The sequence below is a fragment of the Aythya fuligula genome, chromosome Z (assembly GCF_009819795.1).
Source record: "Aythya fuligula isolate bAytFul2 chromosome Z, bAytFul2.pri, whole genome shotgun sequence".
Classification (NCBI taxonomy): domain Eukaryota; kingdom Metazoa; phylum Chordata; class Aves; order Anseriformes; family Anatidae; genus Aythya; species Aythya fuligula.
The window spans coordinates 14,131,745-14,153,405 of record NC_045593.1 but is presented as its reverse complement, the minus strand read 5'-3'; the positions used below and the strand labels follow the sequence as shown (position 1 = coordinate 14,153,405).

Here is a 21,661-nt window from a genome sequence, read left to right as displayed (position 1 = left end):
ACATTTTTATCTTCTCCAGAGATTAATAGCATTCTGTTCAGTTCATGAGCATAAATTGTTAGAAGGTATGAAATGCATCAAGATGTTTTGAAACCACTGTAAGAATGCCATACTATAAAAAGCCTCTTGACCAAACAGTGCTATCTCATTATTAGTGCTATTGTTAATATTACAAATTTAATAAATGACTAGGTCTGCTGCATTTCAGGAGTTGTTGGCACTAGAGTTTAACAAATATCTTGCTTTGATGTATAAGTTTAAGAAAGTCTTTGACCTGGAAATACTCCTAGTTCCTATGAGCCTAAGTATTTACAGTTACTGTTAGAACATCAGGCTAATATGGAATCCTTGAAATGTTAGAAACGTGTAGTCAGGGGTTTAAAGTACCACCTGGTAAAAGACAGTTGAACAATAAGTTCATTTGCTTACCATTTCATCTCACAAAAATTGCCTCATAAGTTATGAATCTAAAGGGAGTGGATGCACTCTCAAGTATTTATTCATATGTCAGGTTATTTTTTAGTTTCATCAAGTTCAATTACATGACCTCCTGAGATCCCTTCCAACCTGAATTTTCCTATGGTCATAGTTTAGCAATATCTATATAAAAAAATAAAATACTTTCTAAATACAGTTAATCATTAATAGTTTTAGACATTGGTTTGCATCTTCCTTAAATCAAGATAAAATATCATAAATTCCCAGTAGTGCCAATTATCAACAATTAGGGCAAAATATTCTGCTCATACAAAAATATGCACATCTATTGGCTTCAACTACGTGTTGATTTATGCAAATTTCCTTCAGAGCTTCACTTCAAATACACTGTGTCACTTTTGCTTTTGCATTAATTATAGAGAATATTGATAATTCCCCCTTTTGAATTATTGTGGATAGTATTTTATAATATTTTTCTTCTGTTTTGTAATGAACTATTTCCAAGGATAACAACAGGGTACTTTTCCTGAATTCCTTTACCTGACTCTGCTAAAAATTAATTCCTCCTCATCTCAGAGATAATTCACTCACTAATTTGATGACACATTTTCTTTAGCATTAGTGAGAGTGCAACTACTCTATGACTGTAAGAAATCAATGTGTGTGGTGAAGGCAGAGTGAAAAAAAAAATAGAACTGGCACATTTAGTTGTTGCCAACATAGAACATACAAGCCTGTGCCTGAGCTTTCAGCACAGAATTAGTAGTGCTCAGCTGGCAATATAGACAAGTGCCAAAGACAGTGTTTAGAACTAAGACACACAAAAGCATGTTTGTTTTTTTTTTTTTTGTTGTTGTTTGTTTGTTTTTGTTTTCCAAAAAATGACTGTTTTTCTCTATCTCTTCTGTTTGTTTTTCCAGTCAGAGTGGTGGTCGAAATGGAGCTGGAAGTAAGTTTTACATGCACTTTTGTGGGTATTTCTTTCTGTGTACCACTTACCTTCAAATCCAGACTTCTGCAGCTTCCAAATAATGCAGTAATTATCCAGAAGCATGCTAAACATTAGCTAACAGACAACAAACAAGGAATTATGGTGGCCAGCTACACTTTCTTTTTACCTATATGATCCACTTGGGATGAAAAGGTTTTGTCTTCTCATACTGTTTATTGGAAGCATGCCAGATTAAAGATCATTACGATTATTTATTTATTTGTTTATTTATTGGTGAGAATTTAAATGATTTCACAAAACATCAGATGTATAACTGGCAAAATATTAACATGATCAAGAATTTTTATGCAGAAGTGCAGTTCTGAAATAGCCAATGATATTACCAATTAAAGTTACATTTTGCTGGCAAGGTTAAAGGGAACTTAAGTTCCATAAATACTCTAAAGTCCTAACCAGTATGTCTACAGCACTCCCACACTGTCAAAAACAGACATTCAAACTGGTTTCCTCTTTGGTAGCACATGTATTTATGTAGCATTCTCTGTTGATCACAAGAGAACAGCTCATCTTCTCAGCTTAGAGTTTAAATACTAGTCATGGGAGAAGCATCCCCTGGCAGTCCTGAATGAAGCTGCTGCCAGCTAAGAACGGATTTCAGTCAGTACTCTGACCAGTGGCTGGAACTGGACATGGAAACTGAGATAGCCCTTCACTGAAGGAGGTGGGGCTCAGAGGTCAGAACTGCCACCAAAACGGGGAGCTTACATTTCATTTGCTTCTGACATCTGTGGTGTCATTTGCTGGAAGTGTTGGTCTGACACCTTCAGTCATGGTTAGTCTCAAACAAAAATGAAAAAGTCATCATAACAAATGGGCCCAAAACAGCTACTTAGAATTTCATCAAATAAATGCGTTTTTTTCAGTATTAATTCTCTTATTATTGGCAGCGTCACATTTAAATTCTGTGGATGATGTGTCCAACTGGGTTAAGGCTAAACTGCTGTTTTAATAAATAGTCTCTGCAGGTCTACAGAAAGACCCCATTTACTACACATTTACACACACATTGCAAACATATCTGACACGCTGAGGCCAGTAATTAATATGCTATTCAGGAACATTAATAGAAATGCATTAATTCACTGTTTGATCTATTAAAGAGATGTTCCCACCTCCTCCTTCTGACCAAGAAATTTATGATGGCGTTGATGATACCGATACTGTTACTAGGTATGTTTTCATATCATTTAATTCATTTGTGTCTTTAGCAGTGTTATATCATTTTGGTTTTTATTATTCTTAAATTTGACATAATAAGTGTTGAGTCAAGTAATGGGATGATCAGCAAGTGGATATACGTCAGGATGGATGCATGAATTTAAACAAATTAAAAAAAAAGTTACTTTGTCTTTTGGAAAAGTGTCATTTCATAATTAATTATGTTAAGTCAGGGAAAAAAAAAAAAAAAAAAAAAAAAAAAAAGCTTCAGTCATGTAAATCCCCAATAGAAAAATAGAATACCTCTGAAATGAAAACAACAAAATAATAAAGAAATGCTAGCTCGCTGAGTAACAACACAAAAACACAAATCTGGTAGACAAATATTTATAACTATTTATACATCTCAATATCTATGAAAAATCTAAAATGCACACTTGTAGTTTAACATTTTAGAAAGTAAGTGTCCTCACTTTGTGATATATACATCATTGTCATTAATGAGAATTATGTGCATCAATCAAGATTTTAAATTGGCGCATTTAAAAAGAATGTTACCTTTTACATTGTGATAATTGCATGCATACTCCAAAGGTCTGTATCACAGGATGAAGATAAGAATGATACCTGGTCCTGGGGAATCTTGAAGAAGCTAAAGGTCAAAGATAACAAAAAGAAAAGTGTACGAGAAAAAACAACCAAAGTCAATGGGGCAGAAGATAATGGAGACTTGTAAGAGTCTGCTAGGAAATCACAGTGCACATTAACTAATTCTAATAAAGCATTGATTACATGCTACTAACATGTTCTCACAGCAGCCTAATGAATCATGGTCAAATTGCAAATCAGGATGATACTTTTCTGAAAAAAAAAAAAAAAATCTTACATTGATCACTTTTCCTTTCAACTTCATAACATAATTACTATGTTTACAAGCTGTATTTGTTGCATGAGTTGCATGAGCCTAGTAACACTAAAATATAACACTTTATTGTTTTTTTTTGTTGAAAAACACCCAAATAATGCATCATCTTTTTTCCACTCTGGTGATGGAAGTTTGTTGTATAGTTATAATGAATGTTGCTCACCAGTACAGCCAAGAAAAATGGGTAAATCTAACACTATTAATCCAAAATTTAGGAATAATAAGCAACAGAGAAAAATGCAAAGATTATCCCCAACTTGCCTAGAGGTTAGATCAGGAAATGACATATTTACTACCATCTTTTCTTATTCATTTCTGAACTAGTTTATTTTGATCCACTGGTAAAAATACATTTAGTCTGTGAACTATTATTGCTAGTGTCAGCAGAGCTTCAAAATGTCTGTAGATTACTTGGAGCCCTTGTAAGTTTTTCAAAGGATGTAAATGATGTGAAAGCCTATTAATGTGATATAAATACTTAATGAGCATCTCTCTTTTTTGATTTTCTTTTTTATTTTTTATTTTTACCCAACCAGGTCTCTTTCCACAAAGCAGTTTGGAAAAGGTAATTAATAGTCTATGGTTTTGTCTCCATATTGATTCACAATCCTTTTTTCTGCATACATTGCTCTGTATCGTGTTAGTCACAAAAATATGTCTAAGGAAGGAAACAGGATTTCCCATTGCTTATGCAGTTCCAGCAAACAATTTTCATATATTGTGTCTGATTTGGCTACAGACAAGGAGTTACCAATATAGTGCAAACTTCCTAGAAAACAATTTAATGTATTTTTAAAGTCATGATGTTTCTATTTAAGACTTCCACTTGTTCATTTTATTTGGCATTAAGTATGAATTGATAAACTTGGAAATAAACACTTAATGAGAGACTTCAAAAGAATAATGAGATGCTTGCTGTTATTTTCATCACTTGCAGTGTCATTGTAAGACAACATATACTCATAAATATTGTCTCAGCCACAGAATAAAAAGCAAATTCTTACAAGTTTTGTGGCTGCTGCCTGAAATGAGGTCTAAACCTTGTATCTCCTACTGTGACTTTTTCTAGCCATGGATTTGATGGACTAAATAATTGCTTCTTTTCTACATATACACTGGATATGATTCAAAGTATATTCTTGCAGTAAGTATTCTTTCCACTGCTTTGTCACTGCAAGGTGATCTAAAATCTAATATATGTGTGATTTGTATCCAATTCTAGGCAATGTTACACTGACCAAAGTGCTATGGAAGTACATGAGTCTATATTAAAATCAAATCCTAAAAATATATTTTGATGCAACACAGTAGGAAATAGACTAATTAAAATGAGGATTAAAATTTATTGCATTAGCCAACATGTGCAAAAACTTGCTTCATCGTAAGAAGATTAAACTATCAGTGAATACCTACTATTATTAATAAAGAGTCTTATTATGAAAAGGTTTGCTGGGATATGTTTTGCAAAGTAGATTGTTACTACAGTTACTACAGACAGTAAAAAACTACAAAACTTGCTGTGTTTTTTTTTTTTTTGTCAACTTATATATACTATTGCAGACTACAACATAATGTATTCACTACTAATGTATTCCAATTCAGAGATAACATAATGATTTTGAATCCTTTTACATATTATTGTTTCAGATTGTGGAGACAGTGATGTTTATGATGATGTAGATTCCTCGGACTTCCCTCCACCACCTGACTTCAGGCAAGTGAAAACAAGAATTACTTAATTACAATTAGAAATCTTTAGTACACTGTGGCACATTTTCAAAGTGTTTACTAGAGGCAAATAGTATCCTTTATTTGGTGGTGTCAGGTTTTGTAGTTCTCATAACCTTGCTTTTGACAATGGCTTTTACTACAGATTGTAATAAAAATGGTATTAGACTGCAGAATAAGTAAGCATGTTTTGTATTTCAACAAATTTAGCCCTTGAGGGACCAGAGATGTAAATAAATGAGTGACCTAAAGACCATTCATAGTAGATTGTTTGCATGCAGTCCTCTTTCTATCAAAATCTAGAGATTATATTGTACTTGGAGATATGTATTGTACTTGATTCAGCTGCTGCAATATTTTGTGAGGAAAGGAGATAGAGCCCTACACTACCAGTATGAAACACATCTGGAGGTGTAAAGTTCAGCTTGGAAAATTTTATCTCTGTACCAGGAAGTCACAACCATCTCTGGAACACAGATGTGTTATGAGCACAGATGGATCTGTGGAGCTGACTGCAACATGTCACATTCTGCTGCCACTGACTTGACTCAGGTGGAGTTAAAAAGCAGATTGCAATACAAAAATCTAGTCTAGAGGCATTAAAACAGAGAGATCTTTCTGAGCTCTATATCCAAAGGAAACAGCATGGCCCACCTTAAAGTTAAATTATTTGTATGGACCCATGCATTCACACTCAGTGAAACTATCATCCACAACTCTGCAGAGAACTGGAAGGATTAGAACTCAAGATCAGACTTTAAATTCACAGGTACAGAATCGGGAAGGGCAGTTAGGACGTGAAACCTTTTCTTGTTCATTGGCACAAATCAACAGTATCAGGGATGTGAAAAAAAGAACAGAACTTTAAATAGAGCATGTAATGCAGATTCCCTGGAGTAGCAAGTTCTTCTTATGGGCACAAAAGACTAGGACATCTATTGTATGAAAGGCTAAGGTGTTCCAGCTGCTTCCAATGTGGGACGTGTTATTCAGCCTATTGCCCAAAGATACCTAGACCTCACAGAAACTGTCCTTTGCCTAAACGTTCTAAAGTGATGGATATTGTTTATCTAAACTATTTTTGGTAGATGTTAAGTTCTCATTGCTTTATTGGCTAGATACTTCGAAAAATTTTCCATATTCACTGGTGTAATAGATACATTAACGTCTGAATTAAAAAAAAAAAAAAGTCAGAAAGACAACCCCAGTTTTTCATTTTTTTGCAAACAAACCTATGTTGTATTATCCATGTCAGTTTTGTAGAGTGAAGAAAATATACTTATGACATGTGAAAGGAAATATGTTTCACTAAAATTACCACTATGATTGTCAATACCTCAAACGTGTTATTAATTTTGTTTTATTTGTAATGTCATGTTTTAGTTCACCAAAACCAGTAAACCTTGGAAAAGGTAAATCAGATGAAAAAGATCCACAAAAACTTAAAAAGATGGAAAGAGAAGAGAAGGAGTTCAGAAAAAAGTTCAAAGTAAGTTTTGTTCACATAAAATATAAAGACTAAAATATCCATATGGTATCCTCAAATTTGTAAATAATCCATTATTTTGCCTTTGACAAGTGAATCATTACTACTTGTAAAAATAGTTATTGATCCCTAGTAAGTAAAAATGGCAAGCCTGGGCACATGTTAGATAGTATAAACAATTATTTGCCTAGCTTTCAAAAAAATCTAGTAATAAATGGGAATATATTGTTATAAAAATGCATGATCATAAGATTTACCATATTGTGTTGTTGTTGTTGTTTTAATCTGGCATCTCTTTCTTTTTTTTTTTTTTTTTTTTCCAGTTTGAAGGTGAAATCAAAGTTCTTTACTCTACCACCACAGTCCAGGATTTGCCCCAAAGAAAGTGGGGATCTAAAGACTTACAAGTTAAGCCAGGGGAGTCACTTGAAATTATACAAAATACAGATGATACCAAGGTGCTGTGCAGGAATGAAGAAGGAAAATGTAAGTCGTATTAAAAAGCTGTGGTACAGAATGCATATGTAAAGTATAAATTGAAATTTAATTTGAGTAAGTTGTCAAAGAATACATAACTCAGGACATGAAAAACAAACAAACAAACAAACAAACAAACAACAACAACAAAAAAACACTCTTTCCTGTCATACTAAAGTCTAATGTTTTTCTTTCTCCTTGCCTGATGGTTAACAGGAGATATATTTGTGTTATTGTTGTTACTATTTACAGTAGCTCCTTTAGTATGTTAAGAGTGTCAGACCTTAAAAAACTTAAAACTCCAATAGCCAAGACATACCAAACGTGAGAGAGATCACAACTTACTTATGTAAACCTTGCTTTGCATTAGCTAAGGAGACGTTTTTGTTGATTCTCCATTTGCCAAACATAGTATAGCTGTGACACCCCACAAAATCTAGTTAAACAGCAAAATCCTTGCTACACCTCTTGAAAGTTCTTGCCCATAGATTGCAGCCAAGGGAAAATCAATGACGATATTCTTCCTTTGGGCTGCCGGAGCTGGAGTTTAATCTTTTCAACAGGCTGGGGGAAAAACTGCTTAAGAGTCTTCCCCCTGCTAGCTGATCCAAGGCATATGTCCTTGTTGGCATCCCTGCCTGTTTTGGGAGCTGCACAAGGCCTTTCAGTGTTTCTTGAAACCCTTGGACAGGGTATGCATTGGCAGAAGTTTTTGCATTCTTTGGAGAAGTCTGGAGCATCTACTGTTGGTTTCGATTTCTTAGTATGCTTCTGTTTCAATGCTTTTCAAACCTCCTCATAAAAATTCACTGTGTTATAATAGATTGTGTCCAAAGCGGCAACATCCTTCCACTCACCTTTGCTTTTAACCATTGGCTTATGTAGAAGACAGTCCAAAACCATACACCTCTGACAAGGATTCAGATGATTTCTTTCTATTTCTTTCCCCTCTGTAGTCATCTGTTACAATCTGGAGCATAGCCTTCTTCCTGGCAAGCCTGCAGGGTGAGGAGAATTTCTTGCATAAGAACACAAGTTTTTCAAAATATGTATTGCCTTACAGCAGCCACTTTGCAAAGTGAGGCCATCAATGTCACATTTTTTGAATCAAGCTAATAGCAAAGCAGAAAGTAGCTCATGTTGTCTGTTTTCCTCACATAGTCTTCAAAGCTTTTCAACCAGTAACAGAAGCTACTGCTTAGCTATGCATAAAAGAGCAAAACAAATAAAAATATCCTCCCTGAAAACCCCTGAATATATTTCTGTCAATTTTCACATTAATTAGCAACCTGGAGTCCTATTTCATTTAAGTACATGACAGTTGTTGTTACTTTTCTAGTTGGAGTATCCTCATATCTTAATTTTACCTTTTGATGGCCAGATAGATATAAAATTAAGATTTAGTTGTTTTTTTTCTGTTTGTTTGTTTGTTTTGGTTTGTTTGTTTTTTTGTTTTTTTTTTTTTTTTACTTTCTTGAACATTAATTTTTCCATTTGATCTTTAACATACAGAGCACTTCCATGGTTTCATGCCTCTACCACCAGTTAAACAAAATTAGGAATTATACTATAAGGTCTTCTCACCTTATTAAGCAAGGACTGATGTGCTTAGGAACATATTTTGTTATCACTTATTTTTATTTACCCTAAAAGTCTTCCTTATTCTTGCCTTTGTCTGAGCCACATACCTTTTGAAATACAGAAAATCCTTCAATTCAATTCCATAGATTTTTGAGAAAAACAAACAAACAAACAAAAAGTTTGTAAGAAGGAAGAAATAATTCCTTTAAGTAAAACACTAAGACCTGGAGATAGACTGATTTGCAGGATAACCCACAGGCGTACTAGCAGAAAACTCATATTTTCTGTAGTCTACTAGTAGTTCTTCTGAATACATGAAGCAGCAGCAGCTCCAAGAATGCAAGAATGCAAAGGATGTTTACAAGCTAATAAATTTATACTAAACGTAATTAATATGGCAGTATACAGGTTACTAAAAATGTGTAATTTTACTGTGGCCGTTTAAGCCTCCTAGGAAATAAAATAGGGAAACTTTTGCAATAATTTCAAATCCAACATAAAATGACATTCCTACTTTAAAACTTTTCCTATCTTTGTACAAACATCCCAATGTTTAGCTACAAATATATAATTGCTGTCACAGTTTTCTCTTTGGTTGGTATGTTATACCATTTGACAAATATTTCAGTTGATGTGTTTTTCCAAATACAGCAAGCACTTTTTTCAAGGGCTTAAATATGTTGGAGAAGAATATGTGTAGTTTTATCTGATTTCAATAGCAATGCAACAGAGAAATTGATAAATTCACTACTGAATAGCTTTTCTAAGGTAATTTCATATTTTAATACAAATATTCTTTATCAATTTGGATACAATTAAACATTTTAAACAATTACAGTTCATAATAAGTCATTGGTGTGTATATCTTGGAAAACATTTTTGTCCCTGTAGGAAATGTAAGGCACCATGTTATATTAAACAGGTAAGTAAGAACAATTAGACATAGCAAAATTCTGCATGAGCACGGATCCAGCATACATTGTTATACATCTGTATATCTTCCTATCTGAAACATTTTAAAGATAAAAACTAAATTTCACTAGTGCTAGCAAGAGAAGAAATATCATGAATACTTAAATTTAACTTATCACATATAACACATATATTTCCATTTTACAGATGGGTATGTTCTGAGAAGCAATTTAGTTGAGAAGTAAGTATAAAATTATCGTTTTGAAAAAACTGTTTTAATTATATACTTTGTTCTAAACTGTTTGTTAAATAAATAGGAAATTTAATTATTTCAGTATGTCATTTTAGTCCTTTAAAATTATATATTTTCATGAAGTTTATATTTCTCAAGAAATTATCTAGTATGCCACTCCTTGCTGCTTAACCATAAACTCTTGTTTAGGCCTTGAAAAATTACATAAATGGAGTATTATCAGGACTACAATCTATTACTAAAGTGCAAATTAATTTGATTAGGTATATTGATGTCAATTTCAAATGTTTAACTAAAATGGACTACATTTTCATTAGGTTAATTTTTATTTCAGACTCATTGGGATTGTGCAGGTTTGGCTCCATCTCTCAGAATAATTTTATGGTTGTAATCCAAAACTCTCATCAGACAGAGCTTTTCCATTTCCTTTAATGGGCTTTGTGTAAGACCTCTAAATATCCAATCAGATGTCAATTTTAGAATCTAAGCCTTATGCACGTGCTTAGCTTACAAACATGTATAGCCTTATTGGCTTCGAGGGGACTGTCCATATATCTGACTGACATTTTGAAAACTCCTACTTATGGAGCAGATATCTTTTACAGACATTACCTGAAATCATTATGCAAAAAGCTGCTCCTCCAAAACCATTATAGTATTGCCAAGTACTGAAACAAGTAAGCATTTCAAGGCCATACTGATTTTTTTCACTCATTTTTCCCATCTTTGATTTTAAAAAGATCATTCAGTCTTTCATTTTTAATGCAAATGCCTCTGATTTTTTTTTTTTATTTTATTTTTTTTAGAATAGCTGCTTTAAAACACAATTTTAAAAAATCTTTTAATAAAGCATGGATTTCACATTAAAAAGAAATGTATCCAGTTTTACCCTTCCCTGAAGCTCCTTTGGCCTCAGTGTCTTTCTCAACACTGTTTTATTACCTAAATAGCAAATGAATACTTGATAGCATGTCTGCACCATACTGCTACAGCTTTTCATAGCTGCATGTGTATAGTAATATCTGATGTCTCCATTTTTAAATACATTATGTTTTTCTTTTTCTAACTTACAGTGATGGAGAGATTTATGATGATATCGGTGATGGTATGTTGAACATTTCAAACAATACAGTAACTATATTAAATTACAACGAATAATTTTATCTTCACTCAAAGCACTACACAATACTAATATGTTTGGCATTCTATTTCCATTTCAGATTGCATCTATGATAACGACTAATGCAGAATTCTGTGACAGTAAGCGCTTCACTGAAGACCAAAATCAATTTTGGACTTCCTAATTGTCATGCAAGAAGCCATTAAAGCTGATTCCAAGTTAATCAGTTACACTCTTCAAAATGTACATTACTTGCTAATCTTTTTGTAGAATTTCAGGGGTTTGTCCTCAGTTGCTTTGTAAGATATATATATAGTGCCATTTATCAGAGCAGTTAAACTATGGGGAATATGAACTAAAATTAAAGTTATCATCTTCCACTTCCTTTCAACTCTGGTGACAATCCATACAAAAACAATTCTTCTTCAATTAGCTACACCCAAAGAGGCCAGTTCAGGTCTGTGAAGGATATAGAGGACAACAAATCCTGGGAACAGGTTTCACTGCAGCTCTGTTCTAGTAAACAGCAGAGACTGTCACTCTGGGGATGAGAGCATCCTGAAAAGGAATGCTTCTTTTGGGGATAACATCCTGTTATGAAAACAGGAAATCAAAAGTGGGCATCAGTTTGCTGACCTGCCCTTCCAACTGTAATAGCATTTGCTACACTGACATGTACAGACATGTGCCTCCATTGCTGAAGTTTATTTTTCTGTGTTGCACTAGTGATAGATTACAGTTTCCTAAATTTCTCTTTATTTTGTAAGTACTTTTTGACTAATATTAATAGTAGAACGTTAACTAGTTATGTTACATACAGAACTCTGAGATATAAACCATAGAAGAGCCTGTTTTATAGTGTAGTGTTGCTCAGAATATCTCTGTAATGTCTAGGTTAAGATTTAATTTTTGTTTAGTTTAGATATGTTGTTGTCACTATAGTAATGTAGACATTAAAATGGACTTACATGGAAGTAATGCAAGTAATTTCTAGATTAAAAATATATGTATTTATCACACCATTTTGATGCTATCTTTTTCTTCTAACTAGTTTCTAGCCTGAGGTTTTTGCCAGTGTCTGACACTAGCAGTGTGTGTACCTGTGGGAGGTGCAACCAGGTACAATCATAGAATCATCTGGTCCAACCACTCCCCACCACTAATATCACCCACTAAACCATGTCCCTAAGCATCACATCCAACCTTTCCTTAAACAACCCCAGAGATGGTGACTCCACCACTTCCCTGGGCAACCCGTTCCAGTGCCTGACTGCTCTTTCTGAGAAGAAATGTCTCCTCATTTCCAACCTAAACCTCCCCTGGTTCAGCTTGAGGCCATTCCCTCTAGTCCTATCACTAGTTATCTGTGAGAAGAGGCTGGCCCCCAGCTCTCCACAACTTCTTTTCAGGGAGCTGGAGAGAGCAATAAGGTTTCCCCTGAGCCTCCTCTTCTCCAGACTAAACAACCCCAGTTCCCTCATCCATTCCTCACAGGACTTGTTTTCCAGGCCTTTCACCAGCTTTGTAGCCCTTCTCTGGACATATTCCAGGGCCCTTCTAGTGAGGGGCCCAAAACTGAACACAGTAATTGAGGTGCGGCCTCACCAGAGCTGAGTACAGGGGGACGATCACCTCCCTGGTCCTGCTGGCTGCACTGTTCCTGATCCAAGCCAGGATGCTGTTTGCCTTCTTGGCCACCTGGGCACACTGCCAGCACATGCTCAGGTGAGCATCAACCAACACCCCCAGATCCTTTTCCTCTGCACAGCTTTCCAGCCACTCTGCCCCAAGCCTGTAACATTGCATGGGGTTGTTGTGGCCAGAGTGAAGGACCCAACACTTAGCCATGTGAGCCTCATCCCAGTGGCCTCTGCCCATCAACCCAACCTGTCCAGGTCCCTCTGCAGGGCCTTCCTACCCTCCGGCAGATTGACACTTCCCCCCAACTTGGTGTCCTCTGCAGACTTGCTGAAGGTGCACTCAATTCCCTCACCCAAATTATCTATAAAGATATTAAAGACAATGGGTCCCAACAGTGACCCCCAAGGAACGCCACCGGTGACCGGTTGCCAGCTGGATTTCACTCTGTTCACCACCACTCTCTGAGCCTGGCTGTCCAGCCAGTTTTTAACCCACCAAAGAGTGTACCTGTCCAAGCCATGGGCTGCCAGCTTCTCCTGGAGAATACTGGGGGAGACTGTGTCACAGGCCTTGCTGAAGTCTGGGTGGACTACAACAGCCTTTCCCTCATCCACCAGGTGGGCTACCTGGTTATAGAAGGAGATGAGGCTGGTCAGACAGGACTTGCCTTCCATGAACCTGGACCCCCCTACCCTTTAGGACTTACTCCCAAGTTACCCTCCCTACGAGCGTCCTTTACAGTTCCAAGTCAGAAGTCCAAGGTAGCAATTTTACTGAATCCACTCCTGATTTCACCAAGAATAGAGAGCTCTGCCATTTCATGGTCATTCTGCCCAAGACAGCTCCCAACCACATCTCTCATCAGTCCTTTTCTGTTTGTAACAGCAGGCCTAGCGGGGCTCCCCCTTCAGTAGGCTCACTAACCAGCTGAGTCAGGAAGCTGTTTTCCAGGAATGTTCTAGACTTCTTCCTCAGGGCTGTACCGTATTTCCAGCATACATCTGGGAAGTTTACATCCCCCCCAAGAACAAATACTGGTGATTGATTGACTTTTTCCAGCTGCTTATAGAGCACCTCATCCTTCTCTTTGTCCTGTTTTGGCAGTCTGTAACAGACCCCCAGCAGGATGTACACCTTGTTGGCCAACCCCCTGATCCTGGGGGACCCTGACCCTGGGAGCTGGGACAGGGGAGGATCAGGCTGGGGGTTAGGGAAAGGTTCTGCACCCAAAGGGTGGTCGGGCACTGGGACAGGCTCCCCAGGGCAGTGCTCATGGCAACAAGCTGCTAGAATTCAAGAAGCATTTGGACAATTCTCTCAGGCTTATAGTTTGTTTTTTGTCTTGTTTTGTTTTGTTTTGTTTTTGGGTAGAGTGGAGCCAGGAGTTGGACTCAATGATCCTTCTAGGTCCCTTCCAATTAAGGATATTCTCTTATTCTATGATTATTTTTTACACTGGACTTGGGGGAAAGAGAGCATCTAAATGAGGCATTTCCATGCTAATCCATTGTAAAAAATACATTTATTCCTAAAGTGGCCAAGATCATTGGTGATGCTTGTAGCTGCATGAGCAGATAGCAAAACAAAATAAAGTGAATGTATGTGCCATAATAATAATCTCTTTGAATTTGCTTATATATGAGAATTCACTGGAATTCAAAAGTTTACAGTCAATAAAGAAGGTGATCAAGTACAGAAAATAGGAAGTGTTTGCAATGCATGATGCTTTTGCTGTTTTGCAAGATAATCAAAAAACTGTCACAACCAATGTGTCTGCATCAGTGCAAGTTCTCTAGGTAATCAAGTCTCCTGTGATCTTCAAGGGCAGTGAAATACACTATGCAAAACAGTACAACATAGCAAGCCAGCAAGTTTAGCTTTTAAGAAAAGAAAAAAATGGCTCTGTTTAAATCAGTGAGAGATTTGGTCTCACTTTCAGTGGAGGTGAGATTTCATCTTACACAAGAGCCTTTTACGGATGGTTCTAAGTACAGTAAATTTCTAAAGAAGTATAATACTATGATAACAAATGAAAATAATTGTAGAGATAATAGCCAAAAAGCTGCTTTACACTGTATTTAAAATCACTGATAATATACTGAAAAGCTATATGCGAACTTGCATTTCCAGTCCTAAATTTCTTGTTCAAACTGTCTTCCAGGCATACCAATGCCAGTTCTATGAGTAAACATCAGCACCAGCACACAAATTTAAAATGTTACATTTTATGTTAAGCACAATGAATCTGGCTGGCTATTGAGCTTCTGGTGGTTGATTTACTTTTGGGGGACTTTCTAGAGAGTATATGCATCAAACTAGTGGTGTTCCAATGAACTGGAGTGAACTCTGGTTTAGAAACTTGCACATTCAGAAATACATGATCCTTTGTCAGTTAAAAATAGGATAAAAGTTTTAATGCTTTATATAGCTAATTATCTCAAAATGAGTTTGTGTTACATTTCTAAGTATGTGCACAATCCTGTTTTAGTTTCAACTGATAGGAGAACTCCATGTGTTGCAGTAAGACCAACAAGGGAAATTCCCTGTTGTTTTATCTTGCATTACAGGACCTCAGCAGAATACAAATCTCTTTTGTTCCCCTGCAGAGATGTAAATTTTATTCTTTGTCAGATTTTTTGGTTGCATATTTTGAATAGCTATTCCAGTTTCTTAACCTTAATGAGATGTAGGTAACATGTTCCCTTAGTTAACATTAGACTGGTTTTATGATGCATTAAGTCATCACAATAAATAATCATAACATAATTTAAGCTAAAAAATGTACATTGTTTGATTTGTGCACTGTTTGATATGTGTATTTTTTGACCAAAACTTAGAGCGAGAGGCACGGAGACTTGGAATGTATTATAAGGTATTATACACTGAAAAATTACCTTATTTCTCTCTTTTTATTGTTATTTTACCAATGTCATTTGCTGGATACAATCTTCTTCCTTCTGAATAAAAATGTACTTCCTCACAAGACATGTGGGCACACCATCTTCTGCCAAACTAGAGCAGCAGTAGCTGAAAAATAATTTCTGGAGACTATCACTGAGCAGCAGAGTGAAAATCAGCTTTATTATTGCTGCAATGGCAGCACGGCTACAGTGCAGCATTTGTTTGTCAGTAATTGCTGTTCAGAAAGTGAAATGTAAGCAGAAAAAATTCCAGACAGGAAAATCTATGCTTAGGCAGTTTAATAAAGACTATACTTAAGGGTTTTTGCACCTGTAATTTATTGTATTATCTTTTCAAAGTCATAAAAAAATGAAAGGAAAGCTGTTCTTTCTCTTGACACTTTTCCCTCTCCTAACTCCATCTATAAACCTGGAGTATTTGACGGTGCCTACTGAAATATTCACCACTGAAAACAGCAAAATATTGACATAAATAGCATATTCTGGTATGGACGCCCCAGTCAAGTTAAATACTACTGGTTTCCATCCATGTTGTACCTCTATGGTGCCCTGGTAAACAGGGTAAGCAAAACAAAAAGTGGGAGGGTGAAAAGGACTCTGGTTCAGCAGCTTTAGAACATTTTCCCTGCTTTGACCACAGGCCTTTTCCTGGGCTGCAGGAATGCCACTGATCTCCTGTGCATTCCTGTGTTAAGAGGTTTATATTTTCGATCCTCATAATTGCAGATCCCTTGGCTACTCCTCCCTTGGTGGTAACAAAACACTCCTCTATGTGTGATCTGCTTGCATAATCCACCTCAACAGCAAAGACTGGTGCTATATTATGAGGAAGGAAGTTCAGCGTAGGGGTCCAGATTCACTGGGCTAAGGATTAGTCCTTAGCATTACATTGCTTTACGACTAAAATGGGTGCATGCATGCATGCTTGTGTGCATCTCTGTGTATGCATTTTATGGCAAATAAAGTAACTTCTCAGGAAACAGATGGATCTGTAAAAGGAGTCTTATGACTTCTGAATAGCAGCCACAGACCATCCGACGTGGAAAGGCTTTTTCACAGACAGTCTCACTACTGAGTGAAGCTCCTGGATACTAGAGAGGGCAAGAAATGAGTTTGTATTTGCGCAGCCTCAGTCCTGCCTGCCTCTGTGGATGTGTCTTTAAATGTGTGTGCAGCCTGTAATTACCGGATGGCTCAGGAGTTTTTTCCACAGGATCCCCGCCTCATTTAGTGCATGGGCTGGAGGAGAGTTAATAGAAAAGGCAGTTGTTCAGCTCTGTTCATTCAGTTTCTTGCCACTCCTTTCTTTAGTGCAAATCTTCCGCAGTCCTGCTGCACCCAGAAGTATTAGCGTCTCATGGTATTCATCACAAGGATATCTCTGATTTCCACAAATAGGAATGGATTTATCTTGTGAGACAAATAAAATATTTTATGTTAGTGTATGAAAGGAAGGCACAAACAGAACAATCTGTGGCAGATATCCACAGTTCTGTGTAGAAATGCAAACTGTTAAAGCTAGATTAATGACATTTTTAGTGCTTTTGTTTTCCTTACTACCTGTGGTTAAACATAAACCACATTATGCTTCAAAAGTATAAACATTCAAAAATTTATATTTTTAATTCAAGTTTACAGTAATAGGGGGGTACTAATTAAAATTGATGAAAATAATAGTATAGATGATATTGTGGAATGTAAGAAACAATGGGGACAAATTATAGATTTGGATGGTCTGCTTTATTCCCTCTGCTTACAACATTTTCTTTCTCATGAGTCCCATGTTAACTCCAAGTTTGCTGGCATGGTTTTGAGTCATCTGTACGGCTTTGGCCAGAATTACTCCCCTACATGTGCATGGTCTGGGGACATGCCAGGCTGAGACACCCGGACACGTTTGGAGAATATTCACTTATTCCTCAGAAGCCATTAATCCGGAAAAGCAGCACGGCCCTCCACCTTGACTACTAAGGGAGCAAGGTAGTGGTCCCCCTGAAGGACTGCCCATCCCAAGCACTTCTAGCACCTGTGCTGGCTGGGAGACATCCCCTGCCACCCAGCTCTGCTGCAGCACTGCAGAATGCTGCCTGCAGCACCATGACAGCCCCAGCTCCCCTTCTTTTGCCTGGGTGGAGCAAAATTGCAATGAGCTCACATAGCTTTTATTTTATGTGCTTAATTCTAGCTAGCTGGCTCCTGAACATACATAGAATTTGTTAAATTTTCTGCCTCCTTCTAAAGCATTTTGAGAGAGAAGGTTATGCTGGTTTTGAATATATAGAGTTTCCTCCTCAAAGCTTTTATATCATGGGCCTTGTTGAAAAGAATATAGGAAAGTTTATTTTCTTTCTTAATGCACATAGAAGCACTGCTTAACCTTAATATGTTCACCATTAGGTGGCAAGGAAGCATGCAAAATGTCAACATGTACGTGAATGAAATGTGAATTAGGTGGATACTGAAGGTTTTAAGAAACACATTGCAATTTGCATTACTTCAGTAAAATCGTAAAATCCTACAGCTCAGGCATCATGAGACTGACAAAGAAAAGAAAAATCAGCACTGGCTTTTTTTCCTGGTTTTAATTCTTTTTTTGGCCTGATTCCTGATTTTCAAGTTCTTAGCAGGAAAAGCTGCCTGCTCCTTCATTTGCGCGTGCATGTGCTGGAAAATGCACCCGAAGCCCAGGAACAGGGTGCGGGGCTCCTATCCCCTCTGCGTGCTAGCTGAAGGGACACCCTGCCATGAGCCCTTTCCTTCTCCTGTGTCTTGGCCTCCTTCGCATGCTCCTGCCCCAGTACACTACCCAGCTCACACAGGTAAGCTCAGCTTCTTCTTTCTTTATCTACCTGAAGACATCCTGGGTTTTGGAGTGACTGCCCTCTTTAACGACCTGGGATACTCTCTGTATGTTTCCACTCACTTGCTCAATTGCTTCCTCTTCCTCATGGTTATTCCTCTTTTCCTTGATCCTCTGACTGTGGTGTTCTGTCCTTTGGTTCCCTGACTCTCCTGCTTCTTTTTTTTTTTTTTTTTTTTTTTTTTTTTTTCACCCTTTCTCTTTTCATCCTCTTGAACCCTTCCCCTACTTCTGCATTCCCCTCCTGGCACTTGCACTTTTGTCTCGTTTTTAAAAGCTGCTCTGTCTAAATGCCCATTTTTGGACCCACTCTGTGGGTGACACCATCAGAGGTTTTATGACTCACTGACCACTGAGAAGACTTAACAATTCTTGTATTTTGTATTCTAGGCTGTTTTTCCCATAGCGTTTATAATCCAGCCAAACATACCTTCCTTCTGTGTTTGGAAGAGGTTTTTTTCAGTAGTTAAGTTCAAATGCTGTATATAAGTAAATCTTACTGCTTACAGCTTAAATAAAAATAAATAGATCAATTTTAAATACATTCAAATATTTCCCAGTGGATAGCACAACATATAATAGTACTGCTGTTAAAATGACAGCAAGTCTTTTACAGTGAAAGCCCAAAGAAAATGTTTGTGGGCTTCTTCAGTTTCAGAAAAGAGCAATGAAAACTTAAAATAAATGAATATATAAATATATAAATAAATATATCTGCTGCCCTATAGATTTTAAATTGAGTAATGATAAATTATACATGTAAGTATAGGGCTTCAGCCCTATAACTAGAGTTTATTTTGACTGAAACACTCAGCAGCTGTGTGTTTTTTATTTTTTTTTTTTACTCAGGTTTAATTAATATGCTAACCATACGCCAACTGAACACCTGTTGCTTTTCACAGCTTCAATAGGATTACTCAGCACAGAATGCTGTGAAAAATCTGACATGAATGGGTGCCTAAATGTGAGGTTACACTAATTCACTAATTAACCATCTAGTTAGCAACATGTCCAGTTAATCAGGAAGACTTGTTGCATCGCTTGACATGCTGTTATTCTGCAGCTGGTCACTGTTGCTTTAGTATGCTACTTATTAACGCTCTTACATCATTTTCTGCCATGTGTTCTGTGTTCATTTTTTAATTGTTTCCATTACTGTACACTTAAGAAATATTAACTTTTTTACCCAGTTGCAGTCATTTGAGATTTTATTAATGATTTTTATTTCTATATGGATTTAATTGGCACCACATTCATGAATTAACTTAGATTGCATTGGTTTTCAAAATCAGAGCAACTCCAGGAACGAGTTTACTGAGTTAAACATTTCGTTAGGAGTTGTCTTTTCTTTAGTCAAATCATTTTGCTTTTGCAAACTGTATTACTGTTAATTTAATTATTGTTTTGTGTTTTATTTTTGTGTAACCTAAAACATTATTTATAGAACTCCTTTTCCATAACAATATATGTAGAAATACACCTGTTGGACTGTATTTGAAAAAACTAGCATAGGAATGTATTAGGAATACACCACATTCAGCAGGCAAGCAATCACCTCAAAAAGCAAATCCAGTGGGAAAAAAAAGCCTCCCTAGGGAGCAAACACCAAAATGTCCCATGCTTTTTCTCCAAGCATCTTGGGGAACATGAGACCAAAATTTATAAATCTAGATCAAAACCAAGCAGGCTGTGGAGCTTTACATTTGCAGCTTAAAATTTCACCAGAAAATGTTCAGCATCTACCTAAACCTTGTGGTGCCTTCACTCATTTCCTGTACCAGCCCAGTCTGAGCAGTCTGTCCGCCCCTTACCCATAACCAGCTGGAGCCCCAGCAGCATGGCTGTGCTCAACATAGTCACTTAAAACAGCGCCAGGGAGCAGATATTTTGGCCACCAATCCACCTTTAAGATACTTTGTTCAATGTGTGATTGTTTCTTTATTCCACCTGCTTTATATCTGCATTGACTATTTTTCTTAACAGTAGAAAATAGAGCTCAGATTTTATCCTTTCTTAAGCTGTCTGGTGGGTTTCACATGAAGAAAAAGAAAGAATGATTGCAAAATTCTTGCTAACAGTATAGAGACAGCAAAAGAAGCAATTTTTTTTTCAAACCTTTTTCTTTTAATTCACTAGATTTTCACTTTCTCTTCATCCCACTGCCATTCAGGATCTAACATCTATTTAAAGCTGATTTTATGATACTGAAAATTAAGGAATATTGTTACAAATACACTTGGGTAAGATAAAGTGCTCAACAAGCCCAAACCACCGTAGCTCAGCTGACTTTACTAGGCTAACTTCTTATCAGCATTGCTTGATTAAAGTTTTTATAAAGTTTATTAACAGACTCTTCATACTAGTTATGGCCATTATATTTTAGAGGCCAGGCTCACTTTTGCAACACACTTTTTAAAATTATTATTATTATTTATTTATTTTTATTTATTGTGGAGAGCTCCTACCTAACCGGTAGTCAAAGCTAGCTCATACCTGCTATTTTTCATGTCACCATAGACATTTTAAAATACTTTTTTTTTTTTTTTCCAGTCGTGGCAAATATTAGTTAAACCCCAAATTATCTTCAATACACCTTTGTAGGTTTCCACTTATAAGTGATGTCATGACATTATTTTGCATGTCGGTATCATAGACAAGCTGAATTGTATCTGTATAAGTTAAATGTAAGTGAGAGAGAGATGTTGCCCAAAGGGTTAAGTGAAACATTTTGATTATTAAACGGTGTTTTCTGTCAGCAGGAACAAGATTAAAAGAGTACCTTAGAGTTTACACATTGCTCCTTTCTTGCTCTCTCTTTTTGGAAGATGCTGTGATTCCCTCAAAATACAGCGTGTCTCTCTGACTACGTCTATCTTATCTGTAAGGGAAGAACTAAGTGCTGTATGGCACCAGCATTGAGTGTGAGGATCCAAAACATTTCACATGCAGATTGCAAGCTCAAATCCAAGCCAGAAGATTAAAACAGGGCCGACACTCAGAGGTGCTTCAATTTTTTTTTAATGTGAAATTAATTAGTCCCACTAGCGTTTTTAGAAACGGGGTACAGTACTACCAGCAGAAGCAGCAGCTCGTTTAGCATTTTTAGGTAGGCACGGGCTCCCTGGACATGAAATTTTGGCCATCAGCCC

General features: G+C 36.5%; 1 protein-coding gene across 1 annotated transcript in view; it reads left to right on the top strand.

The window, feature by feature from the left end:
* Window positions 1–11,870, top strand: part of FYB1 (FYN binding protein 1) — a 48,852-nt gene extending 36,982 nt beyond the window's left edge. Inside the window, exons 10-19 of the mRNA XM_032205943.1 lie at window positions 1,359–1,387; window positions 2,551–2,620; window positions 3,203–3,340; window positions 4,070–4,098; window positions 5,181–5,247; window positions 6,645–6,750; window positions 7,071–7,233; window positions 9,925–9,958; window positions 11,044–11,075; window positions 11,191–11,870. Coding sequence (XP_032061834.1) covers window positions 1,359–1,387; window positions 2,551–2,620; window positions 3,203–3,340; window positions 4,070–4,098; window positions 5,181–5,247; window positions 6,645–6,750; window positions 7,071–7,233; window positions 9,925–9,958; window positions 11,044–11,075; window positions 11,191–11,213 — 691 coding nt within the window. The 3' untranslated portion in view covers window positions 11,214–11,870. The remainder of the gene's footprint in view (window positions 1–1,358; window positions 1,388–2,550; window positions 2,621–3,202; window positions 3,341–4,069; window positions 4,099–5,180; window positions 5,248–6,644; window positions 6,751–7,070; window positions 7,234–9,924; window positions 9,959–11,043; window positions 11,076–11,190) is intronic.
* The last annotated feature ends 9,791 nt before the right edge of the window (window positions 11,871–21,661 follow it).